Source organism: Ornithodoros turicata, chromosome 5, assembly GCF_037126465.1.
Source record: "Ornithodoros turicata isolate Travis chromosome 5, ASM3712646v1, whole genome shotgun sequence".
Taxonomy (NCBI): Eukaryota; Metazoa; Arthropoda; class Arachnida; order Ixodida; family Argasidae; genus Ornithodoros; species Ornithodoros turicata.
The window spans coordinates 37,575,637-37,596,880 of record NC_088205.1 but is presented as its reverse complement, the minus strand read 5'-3'; the positions used below and the strand labels follow the sequence as shown (position 1 = coordinate 37,596,880).

Genomic DNA, 21,244 nt, shown 5'->3' with positions numbered 1-21,244 from the left:
TATGAAGTTGAAAATGGTTCAAATAGCGAAGATATTCTATATTAAGCACGGGCGTGAATGGCAGCTGCTACGGTCCGCCTCCGAGGCAAACTGGCTGTGACATCATACACAGAACATGTTGCCGATTCGTGGACGGGCTTTTGCGAGCGAACTGCAAAATTTGCAAACAGGCTCGCATACTTCGCCATGAAATATGTTTTAATTTGACCTGGAGACAAGATTGTATCTAACCGTTGACACAGAATCCTACGAGAAATGTAATATAGCCGTTGGCTGTCAGCATGGTTACCGGAGCACGTTTTCCTCTTTGAACTTCTTCTTCGTCAGAACATACCTCCATCGGTGACATTTTACGAGCTGATGAGTACCGAATGATCCATAGACACTGTGTGTGTCGCATAATCTCTTCCTCCATTGCTGACAATTTGCCTTTTGCCACATTTCAAGTGATTTGGACGGCAGATATAAGACGTCGTTGTTGTCCAAACCGAAAACCATGCATCCACATGGTCCCGCGGGGTGTGTCCTCCTCGTCGTTCACAGTTGGCTGAGAGAATTGGATGGCGATGGCGTAATCCCGCTTCGAAGGCATATATCCAGCGGTCACGCCACGCTATTTTTGTCTGATAACTGCACCCCCATTGTACTGAATACGGTTAAAAGTCAATGTGTGTACGATAGTGAGGGATCATGAGAACGGTTTCCTGCAGAGTACTCGGAATTCGCGAAAATCATTTCATGGTCCCTTTAAGGAAATATGTGTTGTACAAGGAAGCCAGGCCGCTGTTTATAGCGGAAAAGTTGGCTCTGCTATACGCACCAATTAGTTTAGTGCTGTGTTTACGTGACAGGGGGCAATGAGAAGATATATTAAATTATAACTGCTTTGTGGTCGCTAAGGCCATAGAATACTGATAACTGAGATGTATCATCAGGGTGTGTTGTTAGCACAAGGTCCAAAAGGGATTGAGTGTTTGATGCAACTCTGGCGGGTTCTTCGACCATTTGTGACAGATTAAAGGTTTGGCATACTTCAATGAAGTCTCGTGATTCGCTGATGCGGTAATGACTGCTACAAGTAAGGCGGGTCCAATCAATGGAAGGGCGGTGTGATCGAAACCTAGCCCTGACTTCTGCCAACATTGACTGTAAGGCGACAGGAAAGCTTTTCGGTTCCAAATCTGGAGGCCTATAACAGGTACCGATAAGCACTGGGGGGAAAACGTTATCTAGTGTGATCCATATGGCTTCCAACGAGAAAGATATGCCAACGAGTGACGGGAAAAGGTTCTCTTTAGCACATACCATGACACCTCCTCCTTGCTGAGACGCCCTATCTCTGGGGAACGTGCGGTAACCCTGGAGTGGTCTGGACAGCTCATCGTCGGAGATAGTGGAGGACAACCAGGTTTCAGTTAATGATAATACGTCGCAAGATGTGGTGTGAACAAGCTTTGGTACAATACTTCTTATGTTAGTGCAGAGCACTGATATGGAAGGACGAGATGGACCTGGTTGGGACGGTAAGATTGGATGGGACGGTGAGAGCGCGGTTGCATGTGAACTTTGCGGTGCTAGTTATACAAGTTCTTTTACAGTGTTAGACTCAGGGCTCGAAACTTATTTTGGGGGGTTCGGCTCAAGTTCCGGTTCAAGGTTATCGGTTCAGGTTCGGGTTCAGCTTCGGCTTCAGCGCAGCCAAAACAACAGTTTGAACCGATATTAATCGGTTCGAACCGGTTTACGTGTGCTGTGCAAATCAGTGTACCATCATGTGAGAAGTAATAGGCTTGCTCTTTCTTTCTTCCTCTTACTCCCTCGCCTCAACACTTCATAGATACAAAGAACCATGCTGGTGGTGGTGGTGGTGGTGGTGGTGGTGGTGATGGTGATGGTGATGGTGAAAGGGCTCGCCATTGTCGGCCTCACATATGTGGGCAACGTCACGACTGACGCCCTGGGGAGTGTGAGTCCTGGGCCGACTTCTAAGGGAACTGTGCCGATATATGTTTGAAAGCGTCTGAGGAAAACCCAGGAAAGACCCCAGACAGCACAGCCAGCACCGGGATTCGAACCCGAGTACCTCACAGTCTCGACTGGGAAATAGCGTACAGCTAGCATACCATTGAACTCCATTGCAAAAGGTTATCGCCAATTTCTAAAGAAAAGGAACAGAAGAAGAAAGCGGCCCCATGGTAGATAGGCTATCCCAGAGTCCCATGCCCAGGGCCGACACGTTACTCCCTGTTGAAAAGGGGGCGCCGCTCCTGTCTTTCCTTCCTCCATGCTCTGGGTCTGGACCACACGCCAACCTCTTTCTCGTAGTCACTAGAGGTCTGCGTTGCTTGCGGATGTCACTCTGTGAACTATTAAAATTTACGTCGCCTTCACACTGCGACACTGAATGAATGCAAGCAGCCGAGGCAACAATCAAAGTGTAGCACATATTTTTTACACCTCGAGCCACAAAAATGTACAGGGATGTCGTGAACCTTTTGGACGCGAGGCTGCAGGAGGTGCATGGACTCACCACTTCTTGGTTTATCAATTTGTCCGCTCTATGAATTCGGCAAGATTCCGAGCGATGCAGAGAACTGGTGCGCGGCAGTCGAGTGGGAAGGTATAGACGTTTTTATCGTCTGGCGAACCGGTTACCGCATCATATTTTTTTGGTTCAGTTCCGGTTTGTTCCAAGGGGAGAGAAAAAATGTTTATGGTTCGGTTCGGGTTCGGTTCAGCAAAAAATAACGGCTTTTAGCAGTTTTCGGTTACGGTTCAGTTCCAGTTTCGACCCCTGGTTAGACTGATGCTCGAACACAAATGTCCTGCTCCCAACATTATCTTTCTGATTTCCAAGTTGAAACTCTAAGCAAAGGTGACAATACAGTAGACGATAATTTCATTGCTGAACATTGTCATTCGTTTGTGAACAACTATATTCTTGTATCACCTTTCATATCTTAGTACCCCATTTGGAAAGGCAGCTTATTTATTGTAGCTGTTGGTGTGTCAAGCGGAGTTTATGAGTAACTAATTGTACACACACCGTCCGGCTACACAATAACTACACTACTCCTGTTCTTTGTATATACTTGTATTCAATAGTATTGTAGCATACTACTTAATGGTAATTAGTAATTTCTTTTCTGTGTGGCCTTCCATGATTTGGTATAAGCTCAATGCGGCCTGCGATTCGATTTGAGTTTGAGGCATCCACTCTAAAGCAACCCCTATCCCCCACTGCAACTTACACTGCTACATCCTGGGATGCCAAAGTTACCTCAGTATACAAATTTATAGCATGAAGAAATCTGTCCGTTTTATCAAAGTGGCATACTAGTAAGCAAAAGCTTACTGACAAAAAAACTTGCACCGTAGCAGCGGTTATCTCAACACTGGGATCTTGGAACATATCACGTAGTAGAACTTACGTTACCTTGTGTAACACAAAACTGTGGTTATTAGTAGCAGGCAAGGTTTTGTTCTCAGCTCTGACAAGCTTCCTCTGATGCCCCATCAATGTTTTCCCCAAGTGAAGCTCCCTTGTTTCATACGCCTGCTGTGTACTCAAAGAAGGGTCAGTATGCCACCCCCCAAAATGTCATATCATGGTTATAAAAGCAAAGCTAGCAGCTACATAAGTGAAGGTTAGGGTCACACGTGACAATTGGCCAGCGAAGTCTCTCCCAGTGGCAAACATACTTTTGTGCCGTATCCAACCTCCCTGAGGCAATTGTCTATGAGGGTTGCATTAGCCTCAAACAAGGGTATAATACTGGCAAGCCTGGCAAGCAAAATTCAGACATATAGCTACTGATACAAAGGGTGTTCCAGTAACTATGTCGAAAAATGTAATAAGAAAAGCACACTGCGGAAAAAAAAATGCGATCAACGATATTTATATGTAGGGAACTTCTGCCACATACTCCAAGTAATTTTATCAAATTTTAGTTGAAATAAATTCGATTTCTTGTATTGAACCCTTAAATCTCCCAAACCAACGTCATGTTTTTTTGTGTTTTTTTTGCTAGAAACAAAGTGCATGTCATATTTACCCCATTCCATTATAAAATACGCTCTGTATTGCAGTGGTAGTAGATGAAAAAAAAAAAAAGAGCTGTTGTTTCGAGACTCGCAAGTTGTCAGACCTGCTCAGTTCTCCTTAATGCAAGAAGCAGCAGAAAAAAACGGTGACCTGCCGATTCCTCTTGCCCTCTCAGTCGTTCAGATAACAGTGGCATTCTAGACTTGCTGCCCTTATCATCAAATAAATGCCATTATTGCCAAGGAATCAAAAGGGGAAGGTCTATGTCCTCCTCGACCACTTTGCCTTGCTTCTTGACGGGGAACTGAGGGTGGTCTAGAACTTGCACATCTGGAAACAACAGTTTTCACAAGTTTTTTCTAACTATACTACATACCATTGTAGACTACAATGGTATAGGTAAAAAGCTTGTGAAAATAGTACGAATGTAATTTATAGTACAGTCAGGGTAAATCCAACATGCACTTTCTGTTTATGAAAATAAAAATCTTACACTGCAGATTTCGGAGTTCAATTCAGGAAATTAGACTGATCTCAATTAAAGTTTGATAAAATTACTTGCAGAACATGGCAAAAATTCCCTATAGATAAACGTCAAGTCAAACATTTTGTCAATGTCAAATATATAATGTCAAATATTTTTCCGTAGCGTGCATTTTCTATCAAATTTTTTTGACATTGGTTGCTGAAACACCCTTTATATAGTTCAACATAATAACAGTCCCCACAAAAAGCATTCTCAAGGCCCCTCGTAAACCAGTATTTTTCCATACACCCTTTATATGGTTCAACACAATAAGAGGCCCCACAAAACAGCATTCTCAAGTTATCTCGTAAACCGGTATTTGGATGTCATCAAGATTTCACTCAAAAGTAGATAAAATAACTGAAGGTATGCAAACACTCATCATTTTTGATAATTCAGTAACAGTATGTTTGGGTACATTTTCTGGATGTCTCAAACGCAATTTTACTACATTATTTGCATTGGTAGAGCATGAAGTGCCAACATGGTGGAAATGTTGTTGCAAGGAAATGTTGTTGCAAAAGCAGAGGTTAAAAAAAGAAATATTGGTGAAAGATTGTTCACACCTCTCTGACTGAGTGACCAAAAGCTATCACAGTGTGTGAGTGAGGCATGCAAGAATGAGAAATAGTCCAGTGCAATGTTGTGTTGTCCTTTTTTATGCGTTCCCCGGCACTGGGGTTTTTAACGGTTTTAGCAAGAAATAAGGTGAACATCGCTGCAATGGTCATGCACATGCACTCGGCACTTGAGAGTCATTAAAACTGTTGGGAGCCCCAGTGTTAGAGCCTGCATGATGTGAACGCAACTGGGCTGATGGCCTGCCTGCACTCAGGCTAGCAGACCATAGAGTTGATTTAGTCTATGACCAGTTCACACTCTACCTGGATAGAACCTTACTTACGTTGGTTGTCGGTGCTGCACGCGCATGTGAGCAATGTCATTGTACAGGGCAGCTGCAACCACCAAATCCATTGGGGCAGAAACTTCATAGATTTCACTGCCATGCTCCACCACGAGGGGGTCAGACACGTTGGGAATGAACATGAGCTTGTTAGGAGTGACGAGCAGCATCCCAGATACAACACCTTGGCCATCTGTTATGTGCCGACTGCTCACTTTAAGGTACTGTTCAGCCCCTGGAGAGACAGTGGGTACCCTAGTTGGTGCTCCTCCGGAAGGTGTGCCATGGATGGGCACATAGAGTACCTGTATATAGAGTACAACGGACATGAGAGCAGTAGCGATGGCGAAGGTAACGCCATACCTGGCCAGGAAAGATGAGCCTGGTGGTGAGCTTGTTAAGGACCGTTAGCTCCCCTGGAGTGCACTCAAAGCGGGCAGCAATGCCTGCTAGCGTGTCCTCTGCTTTCACCTGCAATCCGCAACAGTAGTTTTGGCAACAATATTTTGATTCTGTGTGCAACAACAATGTGTGTGTTGTTTTGCCTGTTGATTTTATTTTGTTGCCGGAAAAACCTATCCCTCTCTTTCGTGACCTGGTGGTTGGAAGAGCAATTTAACGATACATTAGTGGTGTCCAAAGTGCCTGAAATGTGCAAAAGAAAAAGAAATAGTTTTGTATGTATTTGAGGGTTCATGCACCACTCCATTATGTAGTGCTGCAATCTACACAGGTCATCATCGTAACGTGATCATAAACAGGTACTTAAGTAAATAACCCACTTAAAATAACCGTATATCCCCTCCCCCACTTAACATTTTTCACATACAGCATAGATCACTATATTACCTTGTTTCATGTTGTTAAAATAAGCTATCTCTGCATTCAGCAAGAAAACATTTCTGTTGCAGCTTGAAAGCGTAACAGACGTTACCACATATTCGCCAGTGTCAGGTGGTTGAATCCGGCAAGGCTTGGACTCTCCTCGAGATGAGCTTCCCCCTTCTTTGGCGTCCAGCACCAGTTCCAGAGGGTTCACGTACCCGTGACAGTCAAAGCTAGATCCACTGCTCACGGAACACGTGTGGGGTGTCTTACAGCTGTCTGCCCTTTTGCCCCTGAAAAGGTACAGTAAATATCCTCAGGGGAGAGGTTGTAAACACTATACATAACATTTTTGGGCACTCCATAATGCTGGAGAATAAAACAAAAGAAATGACTGAGAACGTCAAATAGGTACAGCTTGGGACAAAAGTTCACGGAACATGACACTGGTGTATTTCTTCATTGGAATTTCCCACTGCTAGCTATCAAGAAGAGATTGAATAAGAAATGGGTGACCGGCTATTCTACCCCTCTCCCAGTATACGTGTCTGCTCCTGTTTGCTGTTAGGGAGTCGCTCCAATGGAGACATGCGACACCCCGGTGTTCCGCAAACTTTTGACCAATGTTCAGCTGATAAAGCTGCATCTTAAAAATATTGGTTCGTGTAATATGTACTAATGAGAACATGTAGTACTTATACTTTTACTTATACATATACGTATACATGTACTTATAGTTATACTTGTGAACTTGATGACTGGAAGAACAATTAATGTTTATTTGGGCCAAAGGACACACCGTTGTGATCAAAATTGAAAATTGGCAGAACCGGAAAGTCTGCTCAACTACATGGAAGACTTGAGTTCCTGGGGCAATGTGTGCGTGAGTCGTATCTTTGGATGCAGCACTGCAATCCACTCACTGACCAAGGGCTATCAGCATATAGATGATAATGTTGACTGGTGATTATTGGTGAAAGTTCTTCATGATTGCCCAATGCTCTCTGATACGTGCAAGTTAAATGTTATACCATTGCAATGTAAATGGGTTGCCTCATGGCAACATCTTTGTCACATATTCCTGGTAAGAACTACATGCTTTCTTTACATTTTGCTTCCTGATTGTTCTAGATGCAGCAACAAGTAACTACCTACTGAATTTACTCCTCAAACAAATTGTAAAGCATATTTTTTTTCTTTTTCTTTTGTGTTAGCGCCGCGAAGCAACTGTGGCTATGAGCGGCGTACAGACGTGGACAGATGGAGAGAGAACAGCAGGAAGGAGTGGGGGACAGGGGGGTCAGTGTGCATCCTGGGCCGACTTCAGGGGGAACTGTGCAGACATTCGTCTGGAAAGTCTTCGGAAAACCCAGGGAAAACCTCAGACAACACAGCTGGTGACGGGATTCGAACCTGTGTCACCTCCCAGTCTCGGCGTGGAAAGCGATCATCTTAACCGTGCCACGGGATCTGGTGTGTAAAGCATATGGCACCAACCAGTGGCAGCATGAGCGCCAGGGCGAGCGGGGCAACGTCCCAGCGGAATTCATCCCAGGGGGCATCAATCGCAGATATAGTGACGGGGGGCACCGTGCCTACTTCGCCGCCCCAGCGAGGGATGTTCTTTAACACCAACAGAGATCAAGTAAACTTCTGTCTTTTGTCTACAAATAAAAAGCTAATAGGATCGATGAATGATATGTTACGATCACACTCCAGACATATTGGGGAAATGTGAATAACCCAAATCCAAAGGAAACAGCAAGTGTTTCAGTGAAACTCAAAAGCAAATACTGAGAAAAATGACATTCAAATACCAAATAATGAGCACCCAAACCCAGCTACACACACCCAGAGTAAGTTTAATTGTTACGGAGGAAGTACGCTTTTGGTCATACAACAGCAAAGCAGAAAGGGGGGACAAAGACTGACAGAAAGAAGAGATGTGCACTACCTCCAGCAGGTTTATTTGAAGGCAACCACAAGCATATACCGGGTGTTCCACATAAATCCCCCAACTGAATAATTTGTGAACAGGTGGCGCTATCAAAGAACTTTCTTTCTGGTAACAATCCACACGTCGACACTTGGTGATGTTTTCGAGTTATGAATTGGTTTCGGTTTACATATTTCTTGCGCGGAGTAGCATAATAACACGCTCTTTCGCTCAACTATCTTACACTAGACTAGTACACTAGACTACACGTTCATCAACTAGGTTCACACGTGGGGGTGCTGGAAGATAAGAAACAGCCACGAGTGACCTTTTGCTGTCCCATCTCCTGGTCTACCTGGCTAGCAGGGCGTGCGTGTTGTATCTCTGGGTGGGTGTGGTGATGCCCCTTTATCACGTTGATTACAAGCGCTTGCACCCCTAGTGAACTGACACTAGATGAACACGTAATCTAGTGTCTGATAGTTGAGCGAAAGAGTGGACTATTACATTACCACATGTAAGAAATATGCAAACCGAAACCAATTAATTACTCGAAAAAATCACTAGCTTTTGAAGCGGGTTTCTTCCTGGAATATGCTTCGTTGAATTGTCCCGATACGTAAAATAGAGGTTCCGAAAGCGTCCAAAGTAAAATTTAAAAGTTAGGATTTTTATTTAATTAATGAGCATATGCAAATGAGTCGCTCACTGTTCAGATCATGGCTGATGTCTCAAGCAGACCTAGGCAAAACTCACTCATGAGCACGCTCACTCACTCACGCTCAATTCGGCTAATGAACTGAGGGTGAGTGAGTCGAGAGCTGAGCGGGCAGTGAGTGAGCGAGCAAGTCAAAAACTGTACAGGCAGTGAGTGAACTTGACTGAGCCGAAGTCAAAACTGTCAAGGTCTGTATGAAGGTACGAACACAAGGGGCGGGCGACACGCTGCCCTGCTACAGTTTTCGCCCCTTCAATGACTCCAATATCTGCCAAAGCAAATAAAACCAATCAAGGTGCATCTCATAGTGCCGCAAATACATCTCGGAATTGTTCAGAAATTCCACCACAATATAGTCAGTCAGAGAAGCAACAGTGCATGGCCCATGGCCGCATGCACTCTGTGCGAACTCACTGCGTTCTCAGACATGGACAACGCAACAATTGCTTTATTCGATTCTTCAACAAGGTGACCACAAGAGAATGAATTAGCTCAATACAGCTAGAAGTGAGTGAGTATACAGAGCGGTGAGCGGTCACCTGGGGCACATGAGTGAGCGGGCAGAGAACTGGACGGGCGATGAGTGAACTTGAGTGAGTGAACCGAGAAATGGGCGGGTGGTGAGTGAACTTCAGTGAGCGAGAGCCCAAACTGCCAAGGTCTGGTCTCAAGAATCTTTACCAGAGAAAATGTTCTTTGATGGCACAACCTATGTGCGAATTATTCAGCCAGGGGATTTATGAGGAACACCTGGTATAATGGCTCTACGTTGATAGTGTGCTTTTGGCCCATCTTAGCATATTTTGAATTCCAAGTTGTTCAAGGGTTTCAAGGGCCAATGGGAATCATGGTCTTCCTCCATTTACAAAGTCAATGTCCTCTAAAATTGTTTTGGGAAATCACCCCTAGGTATGGCTCCTAATGTACCTGTAGCACACCCATTAAGCTCTCCTAACAAAGAAGATGACATTGTCTGCAGGCGTTGATATGCCATATGCTCAGTCTCCTATTTCTACAGCTCATATTTCTTCCAGCATCAACAGACAGCCACTTGTCCTCATTACACAGCAAGTCGAAACAATGAGCTGCACGACAGGGAATGTTTGGAGCCCTTCAGGATTAACCAAGAGGGCCAGCATTGCATTAACCATACTTTTTGTCATTTGTAGGGTTGAGCATATGCTGTGTTTTGTGTGCTCTTTTAGTGGGCACAGGATTGTACTCTACTCTTAAAACTTGTCTGACCCCACACCTACTTTATGGATTCAGCGCTTCTGTATATTTTGCCAAATATGCCCCTTTTCACAGAGCATGCCAGTTTACTGGCATACTATAAGCGAGATATAACTATAAGCTATAAGCTAGATATACTATAAGCGAGATAAGCGAGATATAACTGTACTAAATGTCCAAAGCAGGGACTACAGAGCAAGAATGATCAACCAGAACTCTGATAACACAAGTAACCCCCCAACACCAGTACCATCACAGATCGTATTCTCACTATAATATCAAAAGCCTTGAGTAACGCGTGAGCACGCTTAACTACGATATCATCAATTATTATGATAATTATCCAGTATTCGTTATTATTTCTAGAATGGCGATGCATCATTGATAAGGCACTGAAATGTCACATTACTCATTGCAGATTTTATAAATAATTTCCTCCAGTAGATGGGACAACCATTCACAATAGTGATGTCAGCATTGAATTACATGCTTTTATGAACACCATAACAAGTGTCACATCTGACTCCATGGTGGCTGAGGGCAAGAGAGGATGCGACGCATCATCACGTCTCTGTCTAACACCTCATGTGCTACGCATTTTAAAAGCAAAGCAGAGCTGGTATAAAAAATAAAGAAACCAGAAAGACATCACATATTTCTTAAGTTAGTACAAGTACTGCTCAAATTTAGCAACCAGGGAATTACAAGAAGCTGAAACAAAATATTTATGTGACCTAATACACAAATGGAGAGGAGCTATGGAAGGTTACTAAGTATGTTGTTAAGTCTTCTAAGGTTAAACTTCTCCTAAACTTTGACTACCTTTATTTTTTTTTAATTCCGTGTTAGCGCCGCAAAGCAACTGTGGCTATGAGCGGCGTACAGATGGAGAGAGGACAGCAGGAAGGAGTGGGGGACAGGGGGGTTAGTATGCGTCCTGGGCCGACTTCAGGGGGAACTGTGCCGACATTCGTCTGGAAAGTCTTCGGAAAACCCAGGGAAACCCTCAGACAGCACAGCCCGTGACAGGATTCGAACCCGTGACACCTCCCAGTCTCGGCGTGGAAAGCGATCATCCTAACCACTATGCCACGGGAGCTGGTACTTTGACTACCTCAAAATAACAAATGAATAAATGCATAAAATGTACTTTGTCTCTGTGGGGCTTGCACACACTTTCTCAGGCACTATTACCAATGATTGCATACATTATTTCAGCCATATCCACAATGAAAGTTTTGAAAATTGTAAAAGCCTATTTCTGCAGATCAAGTAGCCAGCATAGGACGTGACACAAAATGTGATACGTCAGTAGAAATGAATACGATTAACATTTCTATAATCAAGAGTGTCATAGACATTCCCCTGACATAAACATTCCACTTTGTCACATTTTTAATCATTTGTCAAATAGTGGAGTGTATACCGATGCACTGGAAACTGCAAAGGTAGTACCAATATTTGAGGCCAACAACCAGGATGTGCTTGGGAATTATTGCCAGATCTCAGTGATCAACACAGTAAATATAATCTTTGAGAGGCTCATATCAAAGATAGCTACGTGCTTTGCTGAAAAATTTTATATCACCAACAAAAATCAGCTCGGTTTTAGAGCATGTAAGTCAACCGCTAGCGTAATGTTAGCTGTACGTGGGTTCATTAATTGCTCCATTGATCACAGACTATGAACAATATTACTTGAGAATTTCATGAGATATTCAGCCAGGGGCAGATCCAAACCCTTGGTTTGGGTGGGCGCGGTTTTATTGTTGGAGCGCATAGTGCGCAAGGGGAGAGAGGGAAATCCAATGTACAAACTGATGTTTTGGGAGCGGGCGATCGCCCAACCGCCCCCCCACTTGGATCCGCCACTGTTTTCAGCAAATGTCCTTTATGTGTCATTGAAGACGATTCATGTGGTCAGTGATACACTGGCACTTGATCCATATATTCTCGCAAAGACGGCATCCAATAAGCAGTAGGCTAGTGAGTACCCAAGCAAGGATATGGTAAGTGCCAAAAATTTATCTCAAACACAAAATGCAATGTGTAGTCCCACTTTAAGAAGCCTAGGCCGTATGGTTGTCATTCAAGGAACTTGCTGCTGCTTCTAATGATGACCATCACATGTCATACCTGGTCAACTTAAATATATTGAACGAACACTAAGAAACACACAGACAGAAACACATGGGGCAAGCGTTCAGTATGTTTACTTTTAACCAACATGCACGTTTTGTTTTGTCTCTACTTCGTCAACTTTCCTAAACAATCTCACAAAAAACAAGCAGCCAAAGGATGAGAAAGCAAGACAAGTAGACATCACAACTTCTCACTTACAACTGGCGAAATCTATTCTGAAACAGTACAGGTTAAAAGTATGACAACAAAATATGTGTTATCACGGCAAAAAGAATGTAAGAAAGTAGGTAGGGAGTGCAACCAGTCAGACCTAGCATTTCAGATGGAACACTTATGCAGAAATCACTTTGACTAATCAGAGAGGCCTCCCAAATTATCCTAGAACTTTGTGATTGAGCCTAATCACAAGGCTGAGGGAGCACGCGTGGTACGTGCGGGCTAGCACCCCGTCTGGCCACCTGCCTGTCCATTGTCGCGGATGTGAATGTGAGCCTTTGCTTGAAAACATAACAGTTAAGGCATCATATCAATCAGAAAGTTATAGAATAATTTTGGAGGCCTTTCTGATTAGTCAAAGTGATTCCTGCCTAAGTGTTCCGTCATGCAGGCTCACAGAAGGTGAGATAACCGATCTGAAATGCTTGGTCTGACTGGTTGCACTCCTTATCTACTTTCTTACATTCTTTGTGCGGTGATAACGCATATTTTGTTGTCATACTTTTAACCTGTACTGTTTCAGAATAGATTTCACCAGTTGTAAGTTAGCAGTTGTGGTGTCTACTTGTCTTCCATCCTCGTCTTCTGGCTGCTTGTTTTTCATGAGACTTTGTACCAACTACCCTGCACCGCCCCCCTTGTGAGCTTTACCAGCACAAGTTCGTGCGAATATTTGTACAAAAATTTGAGCTAGCTACTCACACGCAACTTTGCCTGCCGCACGGCGGCCATCGCACTGCCTGATGGACAATGTAGGTCCAATACTGAGAATGATGATGGCTATGGCACTGGATGACGAGCAATGGACGAAGTAGTCTATCTCAAAAAGTGCGAAGCCTCACGTGGCATCAGCAGTTAGTTGTCCTCAACAAACGTGCATGTTCAGTTCAGTGGCGTTCTACTTAGTTGATGTGATCCCGAACGGTGATTCCGCGAAAGTCCATGTATACTTTGATATAATGATCGGATTTCGCATTCCCGTCAATATCGTTATGAACAGGCTCGACTGTAACATCCTGTATTTCTGTGTAGACTGATGCACGAAGAAAGGCACTGGCGAGCTTCGATATAACAAAAACAAGAAGAGATGAAACATGTATTTATTGCGTAGGTTACAAGCTTTTCGCCCAGAATTCTGGGCGGAAGCGGAAGCTATGCAGTTAATAGATATTTCATCTCTCCTTGTTTTTGTTATTTCTGTGTAGTTGATTCATTCATATACTCCCAGTAATTACAAGCAGCCATTCCTATAGTCATTATTCCTAGGTGTTGTTACCAGCTTTTTTGTAATTTGTACTACAGTCAAACCTTGACATAACAAAACGCTATGCAACAAAATTTGCGGTGCAGAGAAATAATTTGTATTCCCTGCTGCAACTGGCTGCCATATTTTGTCAGCTCAATAGAATGAAAGAAATTTGTTTTCCCTGTGAGTTTCGTTCTATGGAGGCTTGGCTATATATACCAAGTTTTAAATTTGTTTGTGTTTTGGTAATTATAATCCAAGTCACCGCTGTTAGAACAAATTACTGCATAAATGGCTAATTTTGAGGTCTTAATAAGTTGGAAATTTGCTCGAAGACACATTTGGGGGACAACTTGGATATGTGGCTCATCACATCATGCATGCATTGTACTACATGCAAGCGTATTGACTAAAAAAAAAAGGATTATTTTTCTATGTCGCATACTTAATAAGATAGAGACATTCAAACACACGCAGAAGCGTCGGAAGGTGGGGGCAGAGGGGGCGGACACTTCCCATCAATCCCTTTTGTTTGAAATGGACGTATTTTCCTGTGGGCATCGGCAGCACAGCCGAGCGCAGGGGGAGTAGCATATTACGGGAGGGGACAGTCGGCTCGCATGACGTTCCTTCTGGGATAGGAGGGTGCGGGGCTCAATCCCTGAAAACTGACTGCCCTCCTGACGTCCCATTTTTCTCCCGCGCCTTTCTTGTCTGCAGGAAAGCCTACTTGTGTGCATCTTGTTGCTTTCAGATGCCTACAATAAATCATACCACTTAAGCTGCAGGAAACAAATGCACGTTGGAATAAAACATAAAGCTGGAAATACAGTTTTCAACAGAAATCAACGAATCGATACTTGGAGACCTAACTATTCCTTTAATGGTAGAGATGCCTGCAATGATGTCACAGCTTGATGCACTGTTTATTTGCTACTTCTTTATTACCCCCTTTACTGCAAAGATTGGAGTGCAGGCTCGCATCAACAAAAATAATCGTCTTTCACATTTATATGCCATAACTAGGGACAAATTGTTGCAGCCCCTTTAATTTCCTGATGCGTGTTCTGTGTTGTTGTACCATGGAGCTAATGTGGGTTCGAATGCTGCAAGTTTGAGGCTTTGCTACCATATCAGGAATTGTCTGTGCTTCCACGCACACGGATGGAACCAAACCTTTCAACGACCCAAGAACGAGAGTGGAATGACCAAGTGATATTTGAATTGGTGATTATTGTCGTGTTCAACTTAAAAAGAAGTCCCTCAGCACTCAAAATATTACTAGGATGGCTGCGCACAAAGATGTCACTATCCCTCATCCGCCAGATAATGTAATCCATCACACTCACCCTGCTTCCGTATTGGCTGTTAAGACTGGTTGCATGACACTACGCGAGCCCGCCCCCATGGCGGCGCTGCACTCTAGCGTGCTATTGTGTCTCGTTATCTCCAACGGTGTATGTAGATGACGGACTCGATTTCTTTTCCTTTTTAAGTTGAAAACGAGTATAGTGATGATCAATCGATATATTAATTTATGTTCAGTACTGTAAATATTGCACTGTATTCTGGATTAGTGCTACAATAAATTGCACTCGGTTAGTTAGTTGGACATTGTGAATCTATTCATTGAAAGTTTTTCTGTTGTCATTGTTATCAATAATTTCGGGGCTCTAAATGCGGAAAAATTACGAATGCGAAACTTATGTCCTGAAAGTTACTACTTTCACAGTCTTCTGCATTCTCAGCCACACTCAGTTTGTTTTCTTTTTGTCACACATTCCTTTCGTCAAGATGAGCAGTATATGAATGCACATTAATTCATTCAGTGTTCATGAACAATGCTAGCATGTGGTTTGGCTGTTCAAAGAGACATTGTTTGATTCTTGCTGCTAATAAATCGCTGCCCATGCATCTGTGTCATACACAAACGGTAAGATATAGTATGTGATGATGTTGAGACTGCATACAGTGTGCGCATCAGAAAACTCCACGTTTGATGGCATTACAACAGTCATCATTACTGTCACTCATTTGGGCATCTCTGATATCATCACCATTTCTCCCAAAGTAGATGGGTACACCGGCCCCAAGAAACATTGCTTACTATGTGACCCGCCCCCTATTTCAGCAAAGGGAATATCTCACGAGTTATCTTTCGTACAACGGGAAGGGCTCCCGTTCGATCACAGCTATTGCTGACCCAGAAGCCTCCATGTAAACAAAGACGCTAAGGCGCCACGAGGCAATAACCACATTTATTTATTGATTTCGCCATTTGACATATAATGCCGCAAATGCGTAGAAAATCATACAGGAATGCGCAATAGACCTCTCAATTTGCTTAGGTATGCCGCACCGACTCACAAGTGTGTTCTTATATTTTGTATTGTGCACAGGGCAGTTTGCGAAGGCAGCGAGAATAGCCCAAGGTCGACTGGACGGTGCCATCGATCGGCCCTGCGCGAATACTGTGTGTCTAATTCCGCCTATAGTGTCGATAGCCTAAGCGCTGTTCGGAAGCACTGTTTCTAAGCCGCTGTACTTACTGCCAGGAGAGACCAATACCATGCAGCCTATCCCGAAACGATCGTTGCCGTGTAGGACCAGACATGGCCTAATGAAAACCAGAGACAGCCATGAACATGTTCCGGGCGGATGTTGACTGAGCCCGGATTAATCCTATGAGCGACGATGTGCAAGCCACACTAAATGTACGACAGGTGTCCCCTGTCTGACATCCTCTACATATGAACTATCAAATAAACGTGACACACGCGGCACACTTTACGACAACCTGTGGTCCACAGGAATAAACATAACAGCAGCCATGTTCGCTCGCGGCACGAGATGCCTGACGCCTGGGGGATGCCGCAAGTACTACATCATACTACAGCTTAAACTGCCATGAAGATACAAGTTTTTGTGGAGTATACTGCATTTATTTTTAGTCTTAATATAAATATTATCTGTAGGCAAGTACATAACCAGGGACATAATTGGAGACTTCAGGGCACTAATTTACTAATTTGAACAAGCAGCGGATATGGCGCACACCCTTGTGGAACGGGATGCTACGTAACGTTGCATAAAAGTCCAATTATGTTGAGCTAGTCCAATCGCTGACTGCCGTTTGTTTTTGATGAGCTATCGAAGCAACTGTCCTTCGTGATTGGCTCATGGATTGACTACTAACGGCTTTGTCAAAACTTGACTACGGCTTGACTTGGATTAATAACGTCTTTGGGCCGACCAACGACTCCTAGTCTATACGATCCGAAGTGATTTTCCTTTTCCATTTCGTTCGCCATGGCGCCGACGTAAGTACTGTTCTCTGAAAGAAAATCAATTGCAATCTGGTTAATTTCTCAAAACACTACACGATTAGCAGAGCTGATTTGCAAGTACTTATGCCCCTGGTCAACCAGGCGGCTTTATTTTACGTCTGCGTTGGATTAATTCATTGCTGCAGCTACTCTTGGAGGGGATCTTGCCTCAATGCTGTCTTGCGTACAGTTAGCGGCCCATGTCCTTATAATTATGTTCATCATTATTTTATAGGGTGGTCGACAAACCCGAGAAAGCGAAACTTCCTGAAGTGCCTGAGACACTTCTGAAGCGGAGAAAGACACGCGCTGAAATCAAAGCCAAGCAGCACCAGAATGCAATTAAACAGAGGAAGCTGCGACGTGCGAAGCGACTGGAGATATTCAAGCGCGCAGAGCAATACGTGAAGGAGTATCGTCGACAGGAGAGGGACATCATTCGGCTCAAAAGAACTGCTCGTCATAAAGGCAACTTCTACGTTCCAGCGGAGCCGAAGCTTGCAGTTGTCATCCGTATTAGAGGGTAAGGAGCGCTTCTAGCTTTAAATTTGCTGACTGACAATACTTCACATAACCGACCCGAGAAAGTGGGACGAGCATGTGGCCCAAACTGCAGGCCTATGATGTATACCACGTTTCGAACATTTCTCCTGTAGAACCTCGTGCATATATGTCAAGTAGCCAGTTGGGACAGAAAACACAGCAATTAATACGAACGCAAGCCCATGCACGTCTCAGAAGTGTCACATTTTTGTGGTATTGTGGAAGTAGACAAGTGTCCATTTACCCTAGTAGTACTGCGTGCGACACAGTTGTCTGACATTGCCAGCCTGTGGCAGGTTCAGGCTCGCTTCATCCCTTTTGTAGCAGGGCAGGTATCCTAATATATAGGGCACCACAAGCGAGAGACTAGACAAAAAAATGTCTAGAAGGGGGGGTTGAACGGCAGAACGGTCCCCACTAGGTGGTGTTGCGCTCGAACGAACTATACCGATACAGATTCCGAGAGGAGGCTGTGCTCAGCCGCCACCTGTCGGGAGAGATAATCGTCGGATACCAGGGCTGTCTGCTAGCGAGAGAGAGAGAGAGATAGCCGCCTCCCCTAGGAGACTGTATTGATATAGTTCCTTCGTGTGCGATAGGGGACCGCTCTGCCACAGTCTGGAGACAACTGTGTCGCGAGCAGTACTTGCTGCAAAGTCCACCCGCTACGAAGGGGATAGTCTCCAGGATCACCATCGTGCTGTTTTTTGGAGACATTCCACGCATTCCGGGATTGATATTGATCATACCTGAACTAATTGTATATTTTGTACAAGTCCTCGCAGAAGTTTACGGAATACGCTAGCGTTGTACTGTTTGGGACACGGTTGTCTACAATCTCCAGCCTGTGGCTGAGCGACCCCCGATCAGTGATGTCGTGCACGAAGGAACTATACCAATGGACCTTTTTCACGTAGGCTCTCCAGCGAACCATGGTCGTCTCGCGCCAAAATAAATCCACGTGGGTACCACAAAGTACCAAAACCAGTGCAGAGTGGGGCCCACGAGCTCGCGCCGTTTCATGCGATCTCCCCACTTCTGTTGTCCCCATACTGCGCCATCTAGTGAAGACAAAGATAACCCTCTCCGGCGCCTCAAAGTCATGCACATAGGCCGTTGTGAAAAAAGTCCATACCCTCCCCGAGGGGAGGCCGTGCTCGACCATCTTCAGCAGGCGACACAGAGTATCCGATGGTTCTCTCTCCCGACAGGTGGTGGTGCGTGGCCTTCCCTCGGAGACTGTATTGTATTCCTTCGCGCAACATCGCCGGTAGGGGATAGCTCCACCACGGGCTGGAGATTTCAGGCAACCGTGTCCTAAACAGTACTTTTTGTTCAGCACAACACCTGTACCATAAGTGCATATATTGTATGTTAATGCACTGTATGCAGTCCGCTAAGTAACACGGATATTAGAAATCCCGCATAGTGTAACCCTTTAGCTTTTATGCCTGAGCTGTACGTAGGGTTTGCTCTGCTTGAAGCATATTTAAGCATTAACTATAACACAGCTTTGGCCAGCGATGCTCGGAGGAGATAAGGGGAGTGTTTGCTGTGCCACGCATGGAAGAGGGGAGCCAGTCAGGAGCCACATGCACAGGATCGGAGAGTGTTGCCTTTAGACGCGGACATTAACTCTGTGGTTGCTGACAACATCTGAGGCAGATAAAACACTCTGTAAATGAACAATTTCTATTGAGACTGAATTGTTAGGTTTGCACATTATTCTATTACATGAAAAGTTGGTCAGTCCACACCAAAATCGTGTTGTTTTTTTTGTCTTAAGACCCTACGAATTGTAGTGAGAGGTTGACATGGCATAACAGATGTTTGGACGCTCAGTACGTCATGGTAGTCATTGCTATTCCTAATTAACACCAGCTCACTTGCTTCCTTCTTTATTCTTCCGCTACACACCTACATTTATCATCACTGTTTAATTCTGATTGCAGACGGGTGTTACTTCGTGGGACAGAGACATATTGCTTGCTCACGATACCAGCTCTCCTTGAGCTGGCTGGTCGAAGCCACATTATTGTTCACTGTACTTCCTAGGCATTGTTTTGTTTTACCTGCCAGGGATGAAGGATCGTTGACTGATTTTAGATTCATTTTAGAACCAGAAAAAATTTGCCCTCTGTTGTTTGGAACATATTTAGTTCCTTTATATATATATATATATTCATAGATACTCATTGAACGATGCGACAGCACCAGAGGACACGTGTTTCGCCGTGTTTGCGGCTCGTCGGCCCTGGGTAGCTGCGCATCGTCGGGGTATTTTTTTGAATGGCTTTTCCCCCCTCTATATATATATATATTCAAATACAGTTGGCAAAATGTTGCACATGTAAAATGAAAAGTTTGAATATTTCTTTAATACAGTACCAGAATCAACTGTCATGATGCACTTAGCATGTGTGCATGAAATCTGTGTAGCTTCATTTAGTTTTGTGTGCAGTATCAAATCATAGCTAGCAATGTGCCAATGGAGCATCAAGTATGCCTGCATTGTTACAGCATCAATGGAGTGAGTCCGAAGCCACGCAAGGTGCTCCAGCTGCTCCGCTTGCGCCAGATCAACAATGCCACTCTGGTGAAGTTGAACAAGGCTACAGTCAACATGCTGCGCATTGCAGAACCCTACATCTCGTGGGGCTACCCCAACCTCAAGACCGTTCGGGAGCTGGTGTACAAGCGAGGCTTTGGTCGTATCAATGGTCGCAGGGTGGCCCTCTCTGACAACTCTGTCATCGAGAGCAAGCTCAGCAAATGTGGCATCATCTGTATTGAGGACTTGATCCACGAGCTGTACACAGTGGGGCCAAACTTCAAAAAGGCCAACAACTTCCTCTGGCATTTCAAGCTGAACAATCCCAGGGGAGGTTGGCGCAAGAAGACCAACCACTACAATGAAGGAGGAGACTTTGGCAACCGTGAAGACCTTATCAACAAGCTCCTTCGTAAGATGATTTGAGAGAGAATAAAACCTGTCCCCGAAATGTTTCCTATGCTGTCTTTGTGGGAAGGGAAATTGCAAAAATGATGCCACAGTGGTGTGATCTGTGCCCTAAAGTGTCTTGATTTTGCTGCCGAGATATAACTCAATATTCATTATGACAGTTCAATGTGAATGTCCTTACAGCAGAAGTATGTGGTGCAGAATCATCAGAAAGAGTGACTTTTATGCTTCACATTGCTGTGCCATCATCTGTGCTGATCATCTACAAACCTATATAGAAGGTACGAGGGTGGTTCCATAAGTTTCCGGCCCGAGGTAGAAAATGCAATTAAGGACGTGTGGCGCCATCTGTTGGAGGGCCGGAGCACCACCCTCAACCCCCTCCGTGCTTTTGTCGGTTGGAGAGCGGCATTTCAAACAGCCAGGGTGCACTCTTCAGTTAACATGTAAAAAAAATCGAGTACCGCGCTGTGATAAATTTCTTGTCAAAAGAGAGACTTTCGCCTACAGAAATTAAAGCGCGACTGGACAACGTGTACAGGGAAGCCTCTCCGTCGTACACAACGGTAAAAGACTGGGCTATGCAGTTTCGACTGGGGCGAGAGTCCATTGAAGACGATCC

The 21,244-nt window shown here is 44.4% G+C and overlaps 2 protein-coding genes across 3 annotated transcripts in view; one reads left to right on the top strand and one right to left on the bottom strand.

The window, feature by feature from the left end:
• Positions 1–16,647, bottom strand: part of LOC135394372 (oxidation resistance protein 1-like) — a 58,517-nt gene extending 41,870 nt beyond the window's left edge. For both annotated transcript variants that reach the window (XM_064625091.1, XM_064625092.1), the window contains exons 1-4: positions 16,341–16,647; positions 6,410–6,593; positions 5,839–5,946; positions 5,476–5,780 (exon numbers count right to left, since the gene is read on the bottom strand). In XM_064625091.1, the coding sequence (XP_064481161.1) occupies positions 5,476–5,780; positions 5,839–5,946; positions 6,410–6,593; positions 16,341–16,405 (662 nt within the window). In that variant the 5' untranslated portion in view covers positions 16,406–16,647. The remainder of the gene's footprint in view (positions 1–5,475; positions 5,781–5,838; positions 5,947–6,409; positions 6,594–16,340) is intronic.
• Positions 16,648–17,013: 366 nt separating this feature from the next.
• Positions 17,014–20,666, top strand: LOC135394371 (large ribosomal subunit protein uL30-like). The gene is made up of 3 exons (XM_064625090.1): positions 17,014–17,111; positions 17,353–17,640; positions 20,181–20,666. The coding sequence occupies exons 1-3, from the start codon at positions 17,101–17,103 to the stop codon at positions 20,635–20,637; spliced, it is 756 nt and encodes a 251-aa protein (XP_064481160.1). The 5' UTR covers positions 17,014–17,100; the 3' UTR covers positions 20,638–20,666.
• The last annotated feature ends 578 nt before the right edge of the window (positions 20,667–21,244 follow it).